Below are 21,287 nucleotides of genomic sequence, written 5' to 3'. Positions count from 1 at the left end.
GCCACCCCCCCACGCGCCGTTCAGCCCAGCCGGCGAGCAGACCCGCACCCGCAGGGCCCCGCACCCACCACCTAAACCAGCTCAAACCACGACTCTGCACCTGGTGGTGCCAGAGCCAGCCCCCTCCCAGGTGACAAAAATCACTGCAACATGTGCTGTGCATCCGCAATCACGGGTGTGAGCTCCCTAACACTGGGGCTGAGCACACAAGCCCCGGCTGCTCCAGCTCAACGCGAACACTGAACCCCCACAGCAAGGGCTGCGTTTTAGCAGAAATGCCTCTAGCAACTTCGATAGTTTTGACATGGTTATGTAGCATCCGAGTCTCCTCACATCTCACATCAATAAAAAAATATCTGTTGTGCTAACACAGTGTATAAAGTGTTCGTCCACGTTTCCTCGGGGCAAAAAGCATTGTTTGCAAAGATTCGGGCAAGAGGGGCAAGTGAGCAGCTGGGACGGAAGGTGAAGCTGCACAGAAGAGTTCCGGGAAAAGTCCCGACACCGACACATCCAGAAATGGACTCTTGGTGTTTCACCAGCTGGTAGGAATGTGTTGAATTAATAGCTCTATATGTAAAAAATTAGCTCCTGGGCAGCAACAGCAGCTCCTACCATGACCCTGGTGGGCGGGCAGCTCAGCGCCCGCTGCGAACCTGCGCCCAGCGCCCGTGGGGTCCGCGCAGCCAGAGCGCATGGAGACGGAGCCGCAGAGCCCTCCGCTGGCTGCGCGGCCGCACGCGCGGCTGTGACCCTGCCTACCCCCCACAGAAACACACGTCAAATAATAACGTGCGTCGGGTGCTAAATACATGTGCCGGTTCACTAGGCGGCAGCAAGAGCGTCAGGAGTCTTCCATGGTTAAGCATGCAGGGCCAGCACTAACCCCACACGACTCCCGTTGGCAATAGCCACCAGTACACCGCACACCGCGCTGCCCACAGCTCCGGCACAGCGACCGGCACTGCAGCCGCCTCACTGCGCGTCAGGGCCGGCAGCGTGACGTGTTCTCCCCGCAGCAAGGCATGCGGCAGAAAGCGAAACCCTCCCACGGCGTGCCAGCGCCTCGCTGCCTGTGCGATGTGCGACGCTCCCAGTCCCAACGTTTGAAACAGCCCTCTACCAAAAGTCAAAAACCTAAGTTGGGAATACGGTTTTAACTGTCCGGTTCTGTGGAAACCCTACTGACTGGAGACCAGTTTATGTCAATATTTAAGGGCCACATCAGTAGAACTCAGTTCAAATTTAACTTTGTTTTAACATTATGCATTTTCAAAGGGAAAAGATATTTTTAGAATTTATCAATTCCTAAACAAATTTTAGGAGTTCTTTTGAACACAACATCTTCAGCATTCACCAAAGGCCTGTGAGCAGTGCAGCCGAGGAGACGCTGCCATGCCCGGGGTCCGGCTGAACGTCTCCAGTGCATCCTCTAGTGCATCAAACGAACGCCTAAAAGGATTCCCCTTCTCCCAGACCATGTCTGTGAGCTGGCCGTGCACTTCAGTATTTTTATAAAGTTCCTCTTAAGGAGCAAATTTCATATTCCAATCCCTCGCTTTACTTTTTTTCAGAAGAAGCGGTAAATTGTAAAGCTCTGGAAATAATGCAGACACAAAATCCAGCCATTAAATATAAGTAAACCAGAAATCTATCTGTGATCGAATGAAAAGGCCAGATGAAACAAGATCTGGAACAAGCAGAGTTAGCACATAACTGTGGCAATTCCAGGGCCAGTATCTGATAGACATCTCGTTTCCTCCGTGCCTCAGTCCCACCTCTTTGCTCCTCTCCCCGATTTTGGTACCGCAGCATCTCTAGCCAGCCCGAGGGTGGTACAGGGGCAGAGCCTGGTGCTGGGAGCCAGCAGCAGAGCCCCGTGATGGGACACCAGCACCCCGTGATGGGACACCAGTGCCACATGGTGGAACACCAGCGCCCCGTGATGGGACACCAGCATCCCATGATGGGACACCAGTGCCACATGGTGGGACACCAGCGCTCCGTGATGGGACACCAGTGTCCTGTAGTGTGACACCAGCACCCCGTGATGGGACACCGGCCCTGCCCTGCCCTCCCAGCAAGCACAGGAGCTGCTGCTGCACCTACCCTCAGCATCAAAGCTGTTCTTTGAACCAGCAAACTTGGGGAGAGAAAGTAAAAAGCTTCATCTCACCATATTCTGCACAAAGGAACGTTTGTTGCAAGTTTCACCAAACAAGTTGAAGTTGATTAAACTTTCAACTGCTGCTTTCATGTAGTTTTGAGCTAGATGTGCAAGCTAATGAACAATTTGTAAGCATCATTAAAGAAATGCAGGAAAATCCCCAGGGAAGGCTCATTTATACATTAAGAACTGAGTCATTTATTTCAAGAACAGCCAAACTGGACACCGCTAATTTCAAACTGAAAAAAACCTCTAAGCAGACTGGAGCACCTGAGGTCCAGAATTTCATCGCACTTGGGCTTGAGACAGCAACGACGTCAAACTCGCACTCATCCTCGGGGAAAAACCCACAAGTCCTGCTCTCCAGGTCGTTTTGGCTCCAGAACCAGCTGCTCCCCAATTCCCACCTGATTCGGTTCTTTCAGTCATTGTACAGCAAGCCCCAGCGTGTAGGAAAGCTGTTCCTACACCGTGACTCATTCTGCCCAAACAAAGCACTTGAGAACACACCAAGTGACTGTATCTGTATCTTTCCATTTGACCATTTAAACCAGTTTTCCTGTTTGACAAGTGTTACTTTGGCCAACGACCACAGATGGTCTGCCGGCCCATCCCTTGCTGCGCGGAGGGAGGGAAGCGCTGCCACGCAGACCGCGCGCCCCAACTCCTCCTGCTCTCCCCCCAGGCTCCCAGCTCCGCTCCAGCTGCTCCAGGGCTCAGCTGGAACCAAAGCCCGGACCCCCCGAGGTGGGCCCGGCGCCTTTCCTGCCAGCACAGCGTCGCATCGGTTGTAATCAATACAGCACATTTATGAACTATCAATTCCAAAGCACCCGTGCCCTGCTAAGCGTATTCTGTTCAAACGCACCGAGCGGCCAACGCGGAACACCCACCTGGCGCCGAAGATGTCTTTTTTCGCCAGATCAATGCCAGAAACCACCTTTACCCTGAGGACACGGGACTCCTCCTGTTAATAAAAAAGAAAACGGGTTTAATGTTTATCCTGTAATTCATTTTGCAAGATCAACAGCTGGCAAGAGAACAACTGTGAATGAACTGGCAGCTTTAGAGAGCAGGAGGCTCTAACGGGTCGGGTTTGGAAACAAAAACCTCTTGCAAGGAGGTACACGCTTTATCTGCTAAACAACAGCCCGAACGCAACTGCAGTCAGAGCTGCTGAAGACTTGAACAGAGGCAGAACGAGAGCCGACAACAGTAATAATGTCATGGTAATAATAATGTAACAATAACAGTAATAATAAGAGAAGGACACTTTGCTGAGCAGGGCCATTTCAAATCCTCCACGGCCCACACTCTCAGAAATCCATTCTGCTCAGGCTTTAAAGCCGTTCCTTCAAACACGGGGGAAATACAGCATTTTGTCCAATAATGCTCACACTTTTTGCTCAGAGAGATGTCTGTGGTTTAACAAAGAAAGAAGTGCAGGATTAAGAATAAATCCTTAAAATGACTGTGCCTAACCTGTCTCATCACCTTGGTATCTAGAGAGCTCAAAACCAACCTTCACTGACACACGGTAATTACTGAGGATGCCTGTTACTAGGACGTCAACCTGATACTCAGTTTATTGCATTAATCTCCTGATGAACATTGGTAAAAACGGCATTTTTCACTTCCCCATCCCCCCCGGTTTGGCCAGTTTATTTTTGCTGCCCGAAGGGGCCACTGAAATGCGATCTGGACAGGATCCTGCAGAAACAGGTTCTGCGGTGGCCCGTATCAGTTTCAGCGTCTCCCGATCGGCCTCCCGGGACGGCCAGCTACGAGGCTCAGCCACAGCACCCCAGACGGGTCCCCGCTCGCAGAACAACACCAGCGTCCACAGCTCCACCCCGGCACCACCGCTGCACGCTGGCTGCTCCGCGCCGCAGGTGAATTACCAAACACGCACTTGCAGTTTCACTTGTTCCCCGGGGACAGCGGCACCCGTCGCGGTCCCTCCCCGCACACGGGCTCTGGGTCTCTGCTGAACACCCCGCTGCGCTGAGCAGAGACTGCCTTTGCACAAGTCTGTGCCAATTTCATATGCACGAAATACATGTAGTGGTTTTTACAATAACTACCACACCTCCATTAGAAACAAGGCCTCGCCGAGCTGCCCCCTGAGTTCTTCCTCCAGTCAGGTCTTACTGACTTGGGTAACGTGTATTGTGTACAAGGAGCAATGTGGATGTAGGATGACGGAACATCACGCTGTTCAGACCGCTTGTCTGCTAAGGAATTCTCTCGTGATGCACCAGCTCTCGTCACCTGTATCACTTTGCCCAGAAGCGCTCCCCAGAGCAGCAACCCACGGGGGTTCCCAAAGCACGAGAGGGTGTTCCAGCTCAGCACACGGACCTGCCCGGCTGCGGGCGACCAGCAGCCCAAATCGCACCCCAAATCCTGCTCCCCCAGCCCCGGCGCTGGGGGAACGGAAAACAACAACACATTTTTCACATTCTTATGCCTGCTCCTCGTGCCCCGGTTTCACCATCTATCTCCAAGGATGCTGTGCCTGGGTAAAGAAAGCAGTTAAGTTTGCAGAGCAATGAGATTACCCTCCCCTCATTGTCTGAAATCGGACAAAGGGCTGCCCGGCTGGGCACAGGGAGACCCGAAACACCGCGCAGCAGCTACCGAGGCGGGGTCACCTCCCTCCTCTGGAGAGACGGTGCCAGGAAAGAGAATCAGCGTCCTGCTGTGCTCTCCTGGTAAACCCAGGGCACGACAGAGCAGCCACGACAAGAGCACCAGAATCACTGAACCTGCAGAAGTTCTGAGTGAGAAGACCAAGGATCCAAACCGCAAACCAAGTGATCTCTTCACAGCTTTGAGCCTGAGCTCATCTTCAGCTGAGCGGTGCCTGCACCTGCGGAGATTGGGGACACGGCCACACACACCTCCCCGCAGCAGGAGGTGCCAGGCGCAGTGCTCTCCTGCCCGGTCTCCTCCGTCCCACGAGGTTTCTGAGCTGCGGAGCCGCCAGCAACACGAGGACAAGGGCAGAGGAGGGGGCGGCCGCGGCAGCCGCTAAAGCCAGCACCGCTACGGGAAGATTTACGGGCAGCAGGACCAGAAATCCAAGCTCAGCCTACACCACTCAGTCACGTGTGGCTGGATTACGTACAAGCACGGAGAACATCTTCACCGATTCTGTGTCATCTGGACACACCCTCCGGATTAAATAATCATAAAACCGCCAAAGACTTAACCATCACTGCCGAATGAGCCACCCATAAACCAGGACAGCTTGCCAACAGCTCCCGTCAGCCCGGGGCTGGCTGCTCGCGCCCGGCACAGGGTGACAGGTCACTCTGGAAGCCGCAGACCGAGCCAGCCGCCAGCGCACCCAAATCCCGGGACAGCCCCAGCTCCCAGTCCGCTCCTCCGGCACAGACCCAGCCCACGGGACCGCGGAGGCAGGAGCACCCCAGGCACGGGTGTGGAGGATGAGGAAGCGCTGCGAGGCAGGGACGCGGCTCTCACCGGGACCCTGTGCCTGGGGACGGGCACGGACGGACGGCTGGAGTCCTCATCCAAAATGAGACACGAACAAGACTCTATAGAGCATGTTAACCAAGCTGATTGTAAGAGACATCTGTGCCCAAAAGCTTGTCTACTTTCACCAACTACAACTGCTAAGTTAAGTGGCCTAATAAAATATGTTGGCTCCACTTATAAATCTTAACTTGCTGAGAACGATCAGTCTCATCAAAGACTTGAATACAAAGTGGGTCTGCAGTCCTCAGCACAGGGAACAGACAGGAAAGAAGGTATGGAAGAAGTGCACAAGCTCACTAATGATTTGGAGAAAGCAAGCACACAACAGTTTATGATACATCATTATATATGACTCTGAAAACATTGCTATCAGAAAACTAGCAGTTTTTAAAAAAGGGGTAAAAAGAAGATATTTTCTATATAAATTCATCTAAATTTGTCCTGAATTTGTCCTGTAAGTCCTGGAAGATACCAAATTGTTACAAAAATGGGTCAGGCATGACCCCTTCGTTAACGGATGACAATGAAATGAAGCTGGAAGCTCTCGAGCGCTGGCGGACGGAAGGCGGGAGCTGTGCCGGGCAGTGTCTCCGCACACGTGCACACGCTGCGGTGTGCGCAGCGGCTCCATCGCACCCCAGGGCCCGGCTGCCGAGGGGGCAGCCCCTGCACCGCCCCGGGCGCAGCGCCGGCTCCTCGCACGCTGCGGAGGCACAGACCACAGCCACCATCGTTCCCTCGGCCGTGAAACAGCCTGCGCGTACCTTGAAAACGAAACACATGCCACAGGACAACACTGTCTGGAGTTCTGTGCAGAGAAACAGCTTTAGGCACCACATGAACGGACATGGCACTGAGCAGAAAGTCAACCTCACACTGACTAGACAACAATGCTGATTGAACACAAATCCAGCAGAAAACAACTTATTGGCAGCTAAATATCTCGACTGAAAGACTTTCCTAAGTAATCAATTAGCTACGCATTCTCACAGAGCAGTTTTCCCAACACAGAGTTCCATTTTCTGGCAACTGTGAGCCAGTAAAAGTGAGGAGAGGCAATTGTGTCACCAGCCACCACAGCAGCCAGGCGCCAGGACACCACCCGGACACCCCAAAGCCAGCGCCTGCCCAGCTCTCCTTCCTGCAGCTCTGCAGGGCGAGGAGGCAGACACGGGGGGCACAGTGGGGGGCACCGAGGCCCCCGGAACGTCATCCTCCCCGGGACTGCGCCGGAGCCGCCGCTGGGGCTGCTCCAGGAACGGGACTGGGACACTCCAAACCCCCGCTGGAGCTGCTCCAGGAACGGGACTGGGACACTCCAAACCACCCCTAGAGCTGCTCCAGGAACGAGACTGGGACACTCCAAACCATCCCTAGAGCTGCTCCAGGAACGGGACTGGGACACTCCAAACCACCGCTGGAGCTGCTCCAGGAACGGGACTGGGACACTCCAAACCACCCCTAGAGCTGCTCCAGGAACGGGACTGGGACACTCCAAACCACCGCTGGAGCTGCTCCAGGAACGGGACTGGGACACTCCAAACCACCCCTAGAGCTGCTCCAGGAACGGGACTGGGACACTCCAAACCCCCGCTGGAGCTGCTCCAGGAACGGGACTGGGACACTCCAAACCCCCGCTGGAGCTGCTCCAGGAACGGGACTGGGACACTCCAAACCACCGCTGGAGCTGCTCCAGGAACGGGACTGGGACACTCCAAACCACTCCTAGAGCTGCTCCAGGAACGGGACTGGGACACTCCAAACCACCACTGGGGCTGCTCCAGGAACGGGACTGGGACACTCCAAACCACCCCTAGAGCTGCTCCAGGAACGGGACTGGGACACTCCAAACCCCCGCTGGAGCTGCTCCAGGAACGAGACTGGGACACTCCAAACCACCGCTGGAGCTGCTCCAGGAACGGGACTGGGACACTCCAAACCACCCCTAGAGCTGCTCCAGGAACGGGACTGGGACACTCCAAACCACCCCTAGAGCTGCTCCAGGAACGGGACTGGGACACTCCAAACCACCCCTAGAGCTGCTCCAGGAACGGGACTGGGACACTCCAAACCCCCGCTGGAGCTGCTCCAGGAACGGGACTGGGACACTCCAAACCACCACTGGGGCTGCTCCAGGAACGGGACTGGGACACTCCAAACCACCGCTGGAGCTGCTCCAGGAACGGGACTGGGACACTCCAAACCACCCCTAGAGCTGCTCCAGGAACGGGACTGGGACACTCCAAACCACCCCTAGAGCTGCTCCAGGAACGGGACTGGGACACTCCAAACCACCCCTAGAGCTGCTCCAGGAACGGGACTGGGACACTCCAAACCACCCCTAGAGCTGCTCCAGGAACGGGACTGGGACACTCCAAACCCCCGCTGGAGCTGCTCCAGGAACGGGACTGGGACACTCCAAACCCCCGCTGGAGCTGCTCCAGGAACGGGACTGGGACACTCCAAACCACCCCTAGAGCTGCTCCAGGAACGGGACTGGGACACTCCAAACCCCCGCTGGAGCTGCTCCAGGAACGGGACTGGGACACTCCAAACCACCGCTGGGGCTGCTCCAGGAACGGGACTGGGACACTCCAAACCACCCCTAGAGCTGCTCCAGGAACGGGACTGGGACACTCCAAACCGCCGCTGGGGCTGCTCCAGGAACGGGACTGGGACACTCCAAACCCCCGCCGGAGCTGCTCCAGGAACGGGACTGGGACACTCCAAACCACCGCTGGAGCTGCTCCAGGAACGGGACTGGGACACTCCAAACCGCCGCAGGCCCCGCCGCCCACCCTAACAGACCCCGGCCAGCGGACATGCGGTGTGTTCTCACAGCTCTGCTCAACGTCAGCAGGGACCAACTCCAACACTGGCTGCACAGTCACACCCCATCCAACAGCATCTGCACTAAAATGCCAAAGGGAACACGGCAATATTTGAAATCAGCAGGATCCGTGTTCCTCTCCCCACTTCCCAAGACCACAATGGGAGCTTTTGACCCGGATTTCTTCCTCTTCATTCTATATTTAGTAATCGCTGTACTTAGATGATTTAAACACTCTGGCGCTGACAGTGGTTAACAGCAGCAACTTATCTGCTGCATCATCTGTAAATCAGTGTCAGTGTATATAAGAGGCACTGCCCTGGTTCTGCTGGGAGCTGAGCGCCCGCTGAAGGGAGCAGCACGGTGCTGCTGGAAGTGCGGGCCGTGCGTGCACACCGCGGCGGCCGCCAGCTGTCGGTTCAGCACTACACCACGTTGGGAACACGTCTGAAGGCTCGCTTGCCCAAGCTCCTCCTGCCCCAGCCCTGCCCTCAGCCTGCGCTCCTCCTGCCCCAGCCCTGCCCTCAGCCTGCGCTCCTCCTGCCCCAGCCCTGCCCTCAGCCTGCGCTCCTCCTGCCCCAGCCCTGCCCTCAGCCTGCGCTCCTCCTGCCCCAGCCCTGCCCTCAGCCTGCGCTCCTCCTGCCCCAGCCCTGCCCTCAGCCTGCGCCTCGCCCGCTGCCGCCACAAAGCGCTGGGTTAGGCATTCACGCTCCACCGCCGACCACATCGACACTGCATTCTGCCATGTCCAATGATTAACGCGAAGTTTGTGTATTCTTGCCTCCCTGCAAATGTCAGGGGTTACATAGTTTTCCTGTTTCCCGAAGGACAACCTTCAGACAGATGGTGTTTCCTGGTCTCTACCTCACATGGCCAGTTGTCCCGGTCCGGTGGGGACAGAGTTAACTTTCCTCTTGGCAGAGCAGGAACCAAGCTCGGAAACCAAACACCAACGCGCAGCGAAACTCGGCCCTCGCTGACAACAAACAGCGCCCGATGCACCTCAGCAAACACACGAGGGAATACAGATGCGTTTACAGATTCGAGACACTGTCGGATGTGTATTCATGTGCATGACTCGCACTTTTAAATTCTTTTTTAAACAAACACCACATTTACTTTCACCAGGCGCTCTGAAAAGCAAAGTCATTTGTAACACGTACTAATGCATTCACGTTCAGAAAATGTCCTCGGAAGCCTCCTGTCCCGGATCAGTGATGCGGGAGGCCTGGGGACGGCGGGTGACACAGGAGCTGTGTGTGTCCTCCCCCAGAGAACAGCCCGGCTGTTCTCTGAACACCAGCTACCGCACACCCGTGCGCCAGGAAACCACCCTGAACAGGAACGGAACTCACAACTCTGCGCTGTGAACACGCACAAGAGGAAACCCCCCGCAGCCCAGAGCCCGTGCCAGAGCAGAGCTGCGGGCACCACCTTCCTACGGCACAGAAAGTCCCGCGACAGATTCAGAGCGCGCGTTGAGAGCACTGAAACAACAATCAATAGGGGTATAAAATTAGCAGCTTGGCTTTTTAAAACGAACAGACAAGTGTGAAAGGCACAACGTTTGGATCAATGCAAACCAATATCTGAACAGACACCATGCAGACCAGAGGTTAAGCATTGAATATGTTCCCCTGCAAACGCCTTATAAAAGGTGTACAAAACCACCCATAAAGTCAAATCCCTCCAGACGGACAGACCTCCTCTCATGCTTTCCAAGTCGCACAGACCCGGCAGCCTTGGTCACACGGGCTGGGGACACCAGGACCAGTGTCACCCGGGTGCTGGAGCACACCAGACGTCACTCCGAGGTGCCCACGCCGGCACCGAACACCGAACTTACCGGAGAACACCCGGTGGCTCCAGCACTGGCCCCCCCGCCGGCAGGACGTGTCCCAGAGCCACCTAGAGCCACCCAGAGCCACCCAGAGCCACCGCGGCTGGGCGACAAACGCCCTTCCCCTCAGCAGCGGGGCGACGGGACGGCGGCCGAGGGTTTCACTCGCAGAAGGGCCAGCGGCGGCGCGGGGCGGCGGAGCGCCCTCCTGCGCGGAGCCGTTCCCGAGGACACACACACAGGCGCCAGCCAGGGAAATTTCCACTGAAACCAGATGGGGCTGGAGCGCTACCTGCACACAGACCGCCGATCCGGTTTCAGCCACCGAGCACCTCGGCTCGGCTTTTATTGCACCTGCAAGTTTGCAAAACACAACAAAACAGAAAAGACAACAGATCTTTAACTCGGTGTTTTGCTGCAAAACACATCGGAATGCAAAAGATGACAAAGCTTTAACCCAATGTTTTAGCCGCCGGAACTCTGGTTATCCCCAATAAAAAACCAGGGAGCCCCGGCGTGTTGGACACAATAAAAACATCTGGCCACACAAACAAACAGCTCCTTAATTCTCCCTGGTACTGTGAAACAGCAACTACGATTTGCAGCTTCAAAACAAAATAGAATACTTGTCACCTACTTAAAAAAGAGCAAAGTCTTTTTCTACAGCAAGCCCAGCAGGCCAGGCTACCCCCAAATCTCCAGCAACTGAGCATGCCAGCTGTGCCAGCCCGAGACAGGCGACGGCGGGACAGTCCTGCTGGCTCTGACCTGCAGTTCTTGGCGGATTAAACCAGACCAGGTCGTGACCAAGTGAAAACCCGCACTGTACGTGAGCATCTCCCCAGCATTGGGACCGAGTGAAACCCGCGCTGTACGTGAGCATCTCCCCAGCACTGGGACCGAGTGAAACCCGCGCTGTACGTGAGCATCTCCCCAGCACTGGGACTGAGTGAAACCCGCGCTGTACGTGAGCATCTCCCCAGCACTGGGACTGAGTGAAACCCGCGCTGTACGAGAGCATCTCCCCAGCACTGGGACTGAGTGAAACCCGCGCTGTACGAGAGCATCTCCCCAGCACTGGGACTGAGTGAAACCCGCGCTGTACGTGAGCATCTCCCCAGCACTGGGACCGAGTGAAACCCGCGCTGTACGAGAGCATCTCCCCAGCACTGGGACCGAGTGAAACCCGCGCTGTACGTGAGCATCTCCCCAGCACTGGGACTGAGTGAAACCCGCGCTGTACGTGAGCATCTCCCCAGCACTGGGACTGAGTGAAACCCGCGCTGTACGTGAGCATCTCCCCAGCACTGGGACTGAGTGAAACCCGCGCTGTACGTGAGCATCTCCCCAGCACTGGGACCGAGTGAAACCCGCGCTGTACGTGAGCATCTCCCCAGCACTGGGACTGAGTGAAACCCGCGCTGTACGTGAGCATCTCCCCAGCACTGGGACTGAGTGAAACCCGCGCTGTACGAGAGCATCTCCCCAGCACTGGGACTGAGTGAAACCCGCGCTGTACGTGAGCATCTCCCCAGCACTGGGACCGAGTGAAACCCGCGCTGTACGTGAGCATCTCCCGCAGCCCGTCCCCCCGGCAGGTCGCCCTGTTCCACCGCACCGCCGCTTCCGAACCAAAAGCGGTGTGCATTTACAGGGAACACGGCCAAACCCCGCCAGAGCAAGCAGAAAGGCCGCGAGCCGAGCAGGGAGGCGCAGTGACACGCTGGGACCTGCCAGCCGGAGGAGCTGCTGCTCTGTCCTGCACCCGAAGGGAACAGCTGAGCCCCTGGGAACACCACAGGGACCTTTGGAAGGTCATACCAGCAGTACGTGACAAGCCCCAGTGTAATTCTTGTGATATCTTAATCTCGGAATCTGTGAGTGGCAATTCGCAGCCTTTGATAAAAATCTCAGCTCTGCAGAGAACGCACGACCATGCACTGAGCGTACGAACCGCATCTCCCCTCTCCTCTGCAGCCCAGCACGGGAAAACAAACCTAAAGCAAAGGTCACCAGGTTACAACCTGCTTATCTGGCTAAGCATGACAATTAAACTCTTATTTCAGGTTTAAGCGCTGATCAAATTCCCCCTCAGCAAGTCTGAGACTAAAACAAACGGTGCCTTTTGTCCCTGCAGAACTCTCAGTGCTCACTGCACGATGCTACACATTTAAACGAAAAACATTCCCAGAACTGTGGGAATCTTAACCTCATACAACAAAAAACTACTAAATGTTTAACAATGATTCAAGTCCTACCTCTGGGACTTAGGAGCTCTACAAGGAGGCACCACATTGCTGTGTCCTTGGCCAGACCGGCACAGCTGGGGCGGAAAAACACCAGGCAGAATTTCGGAAAGGCCCAGATTTGTCTCGGAGGGACAGTTCCGGGATGCTGCTCTTGCACGTGGACAAACAGCCCACAAAACTGCTGTGAGCAAGGTAGAAACACACCCGTCAGGAGCAACGTGTGGAGACCAAACATACTCGTGTGCCGACCACGGGGTTTGCAACCGCGACTCACAACTCCCAGCCCGATGCTGAAAGAACTTCAAATGAATGGACTTGCTGTACAGCACAAGACTTTGTTCTCCTTATTTAACATTTGGACCTCCTTATATCCCTCCCTAAGTGAATTAAGCTAATCAACGTGTTTTCTGCACGACCTAACTGACCCAACTCCCAGCCGGCTCTTGCGGGCTGTGCCGGTGAACAACACCACTCTGACCCACAGCTCTGCTCGGGTGTAACAGCCCTGTCCCACAGCAGCCCGCAGCAGAGCCCGCACCAGAGCCCGGGGTAGAGCCTGCACCAGAGCCCGGGGTAGAGCCCGGGGTAGAGCCCGCACCAGAGCCCGGGGTAGAGCCCGCACCAGAGCCCGGGGTAGAGCCCGCACCAGAGCCCGGGGTAGAGCCCGCACCAGAGCCCGGGGTAGAGCCCGCACCAGAGCCCGGGGTAGAGCCTGCACCAGAGCCCGGGGTAGAGCCCGCACCAGAGCCCGGGGTAGAGCCCGCACCAGAGCCCGGGGTAGAGCCCACACCAGAGCCCAGGGTAGAGCCCGCACCAGAGCCCGGGGTAGAGCCCGCACCAGAGCCCGGGGTAGAGCCCGCACCAGAGCCCGGGGTTGAGCCCAGGGTAGAGCCTGCACCAGAGCCCGCACCAGAGCCCGGGGTAGAGCCTGCACCAGAGCCCGGGGTTGAGCCCAGGGTAGAGCCTGCACCAGAGCCCGCACCAGAGCTCGGGGTTGAGCCCGGGGTAGAGCCCGCACCAGAGCCCGCACCAGAGCCCGGGGTTGAGCCCGCACCAGAGCCCGCACCAGAGCCTGGGGCAGAGCCCGCACCAGAGTCCACACCAGAGCCCGTGGCAGAGCCCGCGGCAGCCACAGCCCACCAGGCCGGTCCTGCTCCTGTGGTATCTCCAAGGAAAGAAAAAGACGCTGTAGTACAGGACAGGACGGTATATTCACTGAACCATCGGCATGTGTCCTACATTCATGGTATGGGAAAGTCTCTTTCTGAAGGAAACCCGAATCTGCTTTTCTCCAGACAAGCCAAGAGAAGAATTCATCTTTGGCGGAAGCAGAGGGACAGGAAAAGCACTTATTACACATTGCTACGAGAACACAAACACGGCTCTGAGGCGGTCAGCGCATTTGCAGAAGCCTGGGGCCTGAAGGGACCCTGCTGTACGGACCCGGGCGTACAGGAAAACCAAATCACCACAAACAACCTGCAGAAACCACACGAACACTCCACCCTGACCCTGAACCAGCGATCTGCATCCAAACTGAAAATGCACTGCAAATCCAAACAGGAGGTTCAGAAAGGAAAACCTGATAGCAACTGCTTTGGTTCCTTTAGGGGATACAGAAACTCAGCCAATTCATTAAAACCTCAAGCCTTTATTTAAACAATTATTTAACTTTCTGGCACACAAAAATAGCCCTTTGAGTATGAACGACCATAAAATAAAGGCATAGTGTTTTTACATGTAGGACGATTGCATTACACTGGCCCTGACACTGGTCAAAGCTTTGCCAGCAGCGGGTGAAACAAGCCAGCGGGTTTAATTTCAGATAGTCGTTATCCTCGGGTCGGTGTCCGGACAGATCTATTACTGCCCAGCACGCAGAAGAGCAGCACTTCAAAACCTATCGGCCACGAGAGAAGCAAACAATCCATTTCTACATAGTGAGATCTAACAGTCTCGTCCGATACTGAAAAACGGTCTCAGTTCCCCGTTAGGAGCCCGCGGTGAGGAGTCGCAGGAGAATGGAGGGGCAGACGATGCCATCGGCTTGGTCTCCAGGCATCTTTTCCAGCAGGGCAATGGGGTTTATCTGGCGTATTCACCTCTCCCCAGTCTGCACCACCACCGTCCCTAAGGTTTGCTGACAAAGAGCGAATCAGCCTGGGGCACAAAGGGGAACCCGTGTTTCAAATGTTAATAACAATAGCAGCAGTACAAACCACAGGTTAGACATTACTTTGAAACAGACAAAACCAATCAGTTTCAAGACAATTGTGGTGAGGAATGGGGCAGGTGGAGAAGAGGTTTAAAAGGAGCGTGGTTAAGAGTCAATAAGCTCGTGTTTTGTTTGCAGACAATGGCACGTGCAAGGCTCCAAGGAGACGGTGCTGGCCAAAGGGCACCTGGGCGCGCCGGCCACAGAGTGACGTGCCGCAGGAGCAAGCGCGGCCTGCGCGCAGCACTCCAGACAGCGCCTGTTAAAGCAAGATTCACAACAACTGGGAGCTTCCTCCTTTAAACCCCGACGACATGGTCAGCCTTGATTAAAAAGCCCCGTGTTGGCTACTATCACACCACAGACTGATACCCACGCTCCCCCGCTGAAAAGCCTGGCAGCGGCTGTAGATAACTATGAAACGCGGGATCATACCATCCCGCGCACTGAAACGTGCATTCACAAGTATGGCGCTGGTCAGCGGCTTCCAGCTTTCCATCCATTTTTTAACGGCGTGCGAATGTCAAACACCCGCTAACCCCTTCCCCGTGTGAAAGGCCGATCGCACCAGCAGACGTGCAAAAGAAGGTCCCGCATCGCAGGGGGGAGCTTCGGTTGTTCTTCATTCCAGTAGCCCAATTAGCTGCCAACCGATCACACAAGCGTGTTTACGTAACCACAATCCATATCCTTGTTAGACATTTAATGATTTTCGACCATAAACAGTCAGCTTTATTGCGGCTGCTCTGTTTGATGACAGAACACGCGTTCAATAAAGCTGTAACCCAACCAACTGCGACTGGAGGCTCCTTCCCAAGCTCCTTTCCACCCGCCGTGACCCGTCGGCAGCGCGGGGCCGGACGGGACGCGGCGGCGCTGGAGAGCGCACCAACAGGCCGGAAAACGCCGGCCGGAGCCTTACAGCCTGAGGTGCCCCTGCAAGGAGAGCCGCTGGCTGCAGCACGGCGCTTCCCGCATCGGCACGTCTGCAGTGTGAATAGTCACTTCAAGAGCCAACGCTGCCTTACAGGGCAAGACGCGCTTTGTCTTGGCTCACTGGAACGCGTACATCCAAACTCTTGCTTCACAGAGACTGTGTGGAGATGCAGAATCTGGACCGACGCATGGGCTTGACTGACTCCATGCGCACTTGGCATCGAGAGCAGGGAAAAGCTCTCGAAGCCTGAACAAAATTAGGAAAAGTTCAAAACGAAGATATTTCCAAGTTTTTTTTAGAAAATAGTTTAACTTTTCTCTTTTGTTCAAACCAGAGCTGAAGTGTGATTGTAATGTCAATGATTACACCTTCCAGTCATGAAGTATTAGTGCTGGGTTACTACATTTGCTGTGGTTACCACAATGCATTCAGCAGTGGTAACTTTAAGCATACTAAGAGAACAGTACCATTGGAGATTACCGCTTAACTAACATCACGGTAAACTGTCAGGTGTCATGCCAGGTATTCCTATTCATCCTGGTTTGAGCTGTGGAGGAAAACTAAGCAAGGATGTAAAAAGCAATATGCAGTGCTACAAATCCACAACATGCGTCTGAAAGCAATTTTAGGAAGATTAGTGAACTCTGCTGGCTCTAGGTCTTATTCTAGAACGTCAGCGCTGGTATATTGATCCAGTACAAAGAGCCTCTGTCTGAAAGGTGGCGCACGGCTCTGCTGGGAACACGGCCGCAGGCGGCGGGACACACGGACAGGGGACGGGGACGGACGGGGACACCCGGAGCCTGGCGGCCGATGGGAACCAGGCTGCACTCCCCACCACTCGTCAGCTGTACGGCTGTAACCATCGCCACAGCCCGGAGCAGGGGCAGGAATGGCAGTTCAGAGAAAGGCTCCATTTCCTGACACAATTTGTTTTCTTGCATGAATCGCCCCGTTATCCAAGAGAAATAAAATTGGGCGCCCCAGCTCTCAGCTGCAGTTCATGATTAATGTCACTGTACGAGTCCCCGGTGTCCCCAGTGCAGAAGCTCTGGGGCACATTAAGAGGCGAGGAGCGCAGCCGGCCCAGCACCACTCCGGCCTTCTCGCCAGCTTCAGCAAGCTTGTTGCTAAAGAAACACCGAGTGAGGTCCTCCAGCAGCACCGGCCCCTGCTCCAGCGCCCACCGACCCCTGCTCCAGCGCCCACCGACCCCTGCTCCAGCGCCCACCAACACGGGGGTGTTACCAACAGCCACAGAACTGGACAAAGTATTGTGAAAAACAGCTGTAGGTAACAAAATGTTAACAAGAACACGACCGATGCAGGAGGCTAAATTCAAGTGACTTGCAATAGCTACAGAAGTTATGGCTTATGCATACATGCATTTTTCAGGAGCAAGAAAAGTAGATACTATCTTTAATTAAAGGACACACGATCACTGCTCAAAAATGCCAAAGGCACACTGGAGCTGATGTACATGGCCAAAATGATCAATTACAGCCAGTTAATCACTAGCAAATCAACAGGGCTGGGTACAAAAATACATCACTTCTGGCTGGAGGAGGAATGCTGGTTAACCAGCTAACAGATGGTTTGCCGTGCTTGTAAGATCGCGTTAGCCAGCGGCAGAGCTGTGCAGCACCCACGCAGCACCCCGCCGTCAGCCCCGTCCCCAGCGCTGCCCCACGGCAGGGCCGCTGGCGCCCGCGGCAGCTTTCCCCCATTAATGAACGATGCTCCTTCTTGCACACGGTCAAAGAAGAGACACGTCTATTTCTAAAAAGGTGAAAAAATACAGCACTACCGAGAACTTAGTTCTGTTTGGTTTACATAAATAATTTGCACACATGTACCGAGGATGGAAGGCTCAGGGTTTTTTGGTTTTGCGGGGTTTGGTGCATTGTTCCTTTTGGTTTTGTTGGGGTTTTTCAGTTGTATCAGCTGCTCACAGGGAACTCCTATAAATACGGGCATTGTTGCTGGACAAAGCGCAGAGGTTAGCTCAGGCACTTGTGCCCAGAATGGTACTTGACGCTGACGAGACTCAGAAACGCTCATTAAAATATTCAGCACTCATTATCCCAAACAAAGGCCGGACTCTGTGTCCTGCCAGGCGCTCCGGGCAAGCCCAACAAGAGCCACATTCAGCCCCGCCGTGCGGCAGAAGATGTGCGGTAAGGCGGGCCATTCACCATGGGCAGCACAGATGTGTTCCTGGAGCGCACAGGAAAGGGGACCGGTAGGCACAGAAACGCAAAGGTCCACAGCCAGGTTACAAGGCACGGAGCAGCCCGTGCCCCGCGGGCAATGCCACAGTGAAGCAATCATTGCCTCGTCACAACCGGCCGGGGCCCCAGCACCACCCAACCAGCACAGCGCAGCTCCGGAATCACCAGCGGGCCAGAGGGGCTGCGCCGAGGGTCACCTGGCGAGCAGAACGTTTGGTGCAAAGGGAGAACACCCACACAACAAAGCCCAAAGCTTCGGTCGAACAGGTGAGGCCGGGGTGACGCTGCGGGAACAGAACGAGACCCGGAGAACACAGTGCCGCAGGAAAAGCTCACGTTCCTCCACGCAATGAGTCGCTGCCCAGGGACCGGAGCACGACTGAAGCTGAGGAAAGTCACAGCACAACGGGTGGGTCGCCAGAGGTGCAAGGCAGTAACGACAGCGAGAAACTAACATTAACCACCAAGGCCTCCACCTCTTGCAACAACTCTGCCTTGATTCATTCTGATCATCTCAGAGAAGCCCAGCAGCTTTCTAACTCGGTAATTGTCCCAGCGGTCTTCCCCAAGCCACTGCGCAAGTGCCAAAGGGTAATTGTTATATTGGCTGGCACGCAAACATTACTACATTTGGGAATATCTCAATATTTCTGCATCCCTCAGCAGTGAGTGCTACCTCCCCACAACATTGTTAGCTCCCCACCAGTGACATGGCCATCCTGCTCTCTCCTCATCCAGCCTTCCCTAAAACCTACACGAGGTCAGAAAGTTGTGGAAGATAACATTAAATCAATACACCCCTGTCCCCTGTACCTCCTGCCTTCCATGCACCTTTCAGGCACTGAAAACAGCTCTGGAATACCGGAGTGGAAGAAACCTCTCCATGAAAAGGCTCTGCTGAAGTGCAGGTCATTCTCTGCTTCCATTTACCAACAACCAGCTCTTTCCATTTGACTGGAAGACTCTTGATTGTTCAACAAGCAAAATCTCTTTAGTGTCCATAAAACAGCAGGTGTGTTCCAGTCTACATAAGACCTAAGGAGACACTAATGGCCAGCTTAATGGTGGAGAGGGCTTAAACCTCTTCTAAAAAGCACAATGAGCATGAATACCACCTTTATCTAAGACGACATGAAGAGCACCGGCTGCAGTCAGAGACGGGATGCGACATCCAAAGCTCGAGGACCGCGGGCACGCTCAGGCCCAGCCCTGGGCAGCACGGCCAGACACCCGCTCCCCAAGCCGCTGTTTAAAGTCGGGATTTAACCCCGAGCCCAGCGATGTGCAGCGGGACAGGGCGACCTGCTGCGCTCACGGGTACCAGAAAACAGATTGGGAGATCCAGCAGGAAGAACAACAACGTGTCTCTGAACAAAAGAGCTGTTGCTAGGCAAAGACATGACTCACGGGAATGCCAGAGCCAGAAGAGGGATCGGGAAGCCCAGACAAGAGCTGGGGATGGCTGTTCTGACAGAGGCCCTGGACCTTCAGAGATCCCTCATTCAAAGGGAACAGCATTAAACCACACAACGTGTGCTCCTCACAACCAGCTCCTCCCATGACCCATCCTCAGCAGGGTGCCCGGCTGTGGGTACAGGATCCCCGGAGCTCTGCCCCTCGGGGACAGGGACAGGGGCCCCAGCAGCCCCAGGTGACAGTCACAGCTGCGCGGGAAGCAACGCCACCCCCGGCCGCAGCGTGTGACGCCCCGATGGAGCTGCCTGTGCTCAGGCACCCGGCAGCCCCACCGTGACATTCGGGCCGGGGACGTCTGCGCTGCCTTGTCTCCGATACACATCGGGATGCCGAGCGCCAAACACACCGAAACCAGCTGGTCTAAAATCAGGGTTTCCACGGCAACACCAGCAATGACACACGGCACTCCCGCAGCGCATTCCTGCGTTATCAGCCACTGTCGGCTGTTGCTCCAGCGAGCAGTCACCCCGCTCCCCGGACCGCGGCTCCACCGTGCAGATGCTGCGGTCCTGGCGCCGGAGCGCACTCAAGGTGGTCCCGTGTTCAGCAGCCGGTACCAGCGCCGGCTGACACGGCCCCAGCACCGCCCAGCCCCAGGCTCCGCGGGGTTTGCTGCGCGGGGAGCAGCTTTGTTTCCCGTGCCAGGTTTGGCAAGGCGAAGCTGGCCCCTTGTGGCCCCCGGGCCCTCAGCACAACCCCCGCAAACAAATCACATCCCCAAGCCAGGCTGCTCTAGCACGCTAATTACCCCACAGAACGAGAAGATCCTCTGGATTGCACAGACAGCAGGACTGCACCATCAGGATCATTCCCTCATTAAAAATGAAAATCAAAAAATGTTATCTACTGTCACCTTAAAAAAGAGAAAGATGAATCTAACTGCCCATTATTTCTATTAAAGGCTGTTTTGAAGAGGTGCTGGCCCCAGGTTTGTCTGGTTTCACACCTCCAGCACAGCTGCACTGGTGGCCAGTTCTGCCCAGTTCCCAGCCGCCGCGGCACTGGTGACACCGGGGCGGCGCTGCTGGTGACACCGGGGCGGCACTGCTGGTGACACCGGGGCGGCACTGCTGCCAATAAACCAGACCAAAGCCTCCACCCAGTCCTGGAGCTAATGGGCACTGGGCAAAGGACCTGCCTCTTTAAATCTGGCTTTGACAGATATTACAGTCAGAAAAGTGCTCAAAAATAAATAAAATCAATTGGTTAGGCAGCCCAAAGCTGCCTCCTAATCAGTAGGATGAACCGAAGCACACAACACAAATCTAGACTACAATAAACTCTGAAAAGTGGGATAAACACGCTCTGAGCAGCTCTACATCTGTGGTGGTATCTGAGCAGCTCTGGGGACTCGAGTGCTGTGGAATAACTTGGGCTGGAAGGGGCATGTCCAGCCAGAGCTCCTGCCCAGCGGGTTCACCCGCGGCCTCAGACCAGCCGGGCGTCCAAAGGCGACCGCGCGGCCCCTCTGCCCAGGGCTGAGCAGCCGCACCGAGGAACCGAGACACTGACAGGTGACACATTCCAGGCTCACTAAAGGCAACACCGCGTTAAGTTAGCAGGACATATTTCTTTGATGAGTTAGAAGAAAATTGCTGCACAAAGTGTATGTTGTAAGTCTTACTCATCACAGCTTCAGTGAAGCGACAATGACACAGCAAGGACCACGGCCGGTCGGACAGCGGGGACGGTCACGGCCAGGAGGAAGCTCGCGAGGAAGGAGGAACACCCGCGGTCCCCCCGGCCTGCTAACACCTGGGAACGTCCCGTTGGAACGGGAACGCTCACGGACTCGTCTCCTGCCGGGCTCCCACAGGCAGTGTCAGAAGAGGACGAGT

At 55.5% G+C, this 21,287-nt stretch overlaps 1 protein-coding gene across 3 annotated transcripts in view; it reads right to left on the bottom strand.

The window, feature by feature from the left end:
• The window catches only part of NEDD4L (NEDD4 like E3 ubiquitin protein ligase), a gene marked incomplete at its 5' end in the record, with an annotated part of 122,404 nt that overhangs the window by 90,584 nt on the left and 10,533 nt on the right, over positions 1-21,287 (bottom strand). For all 3 annotated transcript variants that reach the window (XM_080361976.1, XM_080361977.1, XM_080361978.1), the window contains one exon: positions 3,061-3,134. In XM_080361976.1, the coding sequence (XP_080218102.1) occupies positions 3,061-3,134 (74 nt within the window). The remainder of the gene's footprint in view (positions 1-3,060; positions 3,135-21,287) is intronic.

This window comes from Nesoenas mayeri, assembly GCF_963082525.1.
Source record: "Nesoenas mayeri genome assembly, chromosome: Z".
In the NCBI taxonomy this organism is placed as follows: domain Eukaryota; kingdom Metazoa; phylum Chordata; class Aves; order Columbiformes; family Columbidae; genus Nesoenas; species Nesoenas mayeri.
The sequence above is the reverse complement of the archived record's forward strand: the minus strand, read 5'-3'. Positions and strand labels throughout refer to the sequence as shown.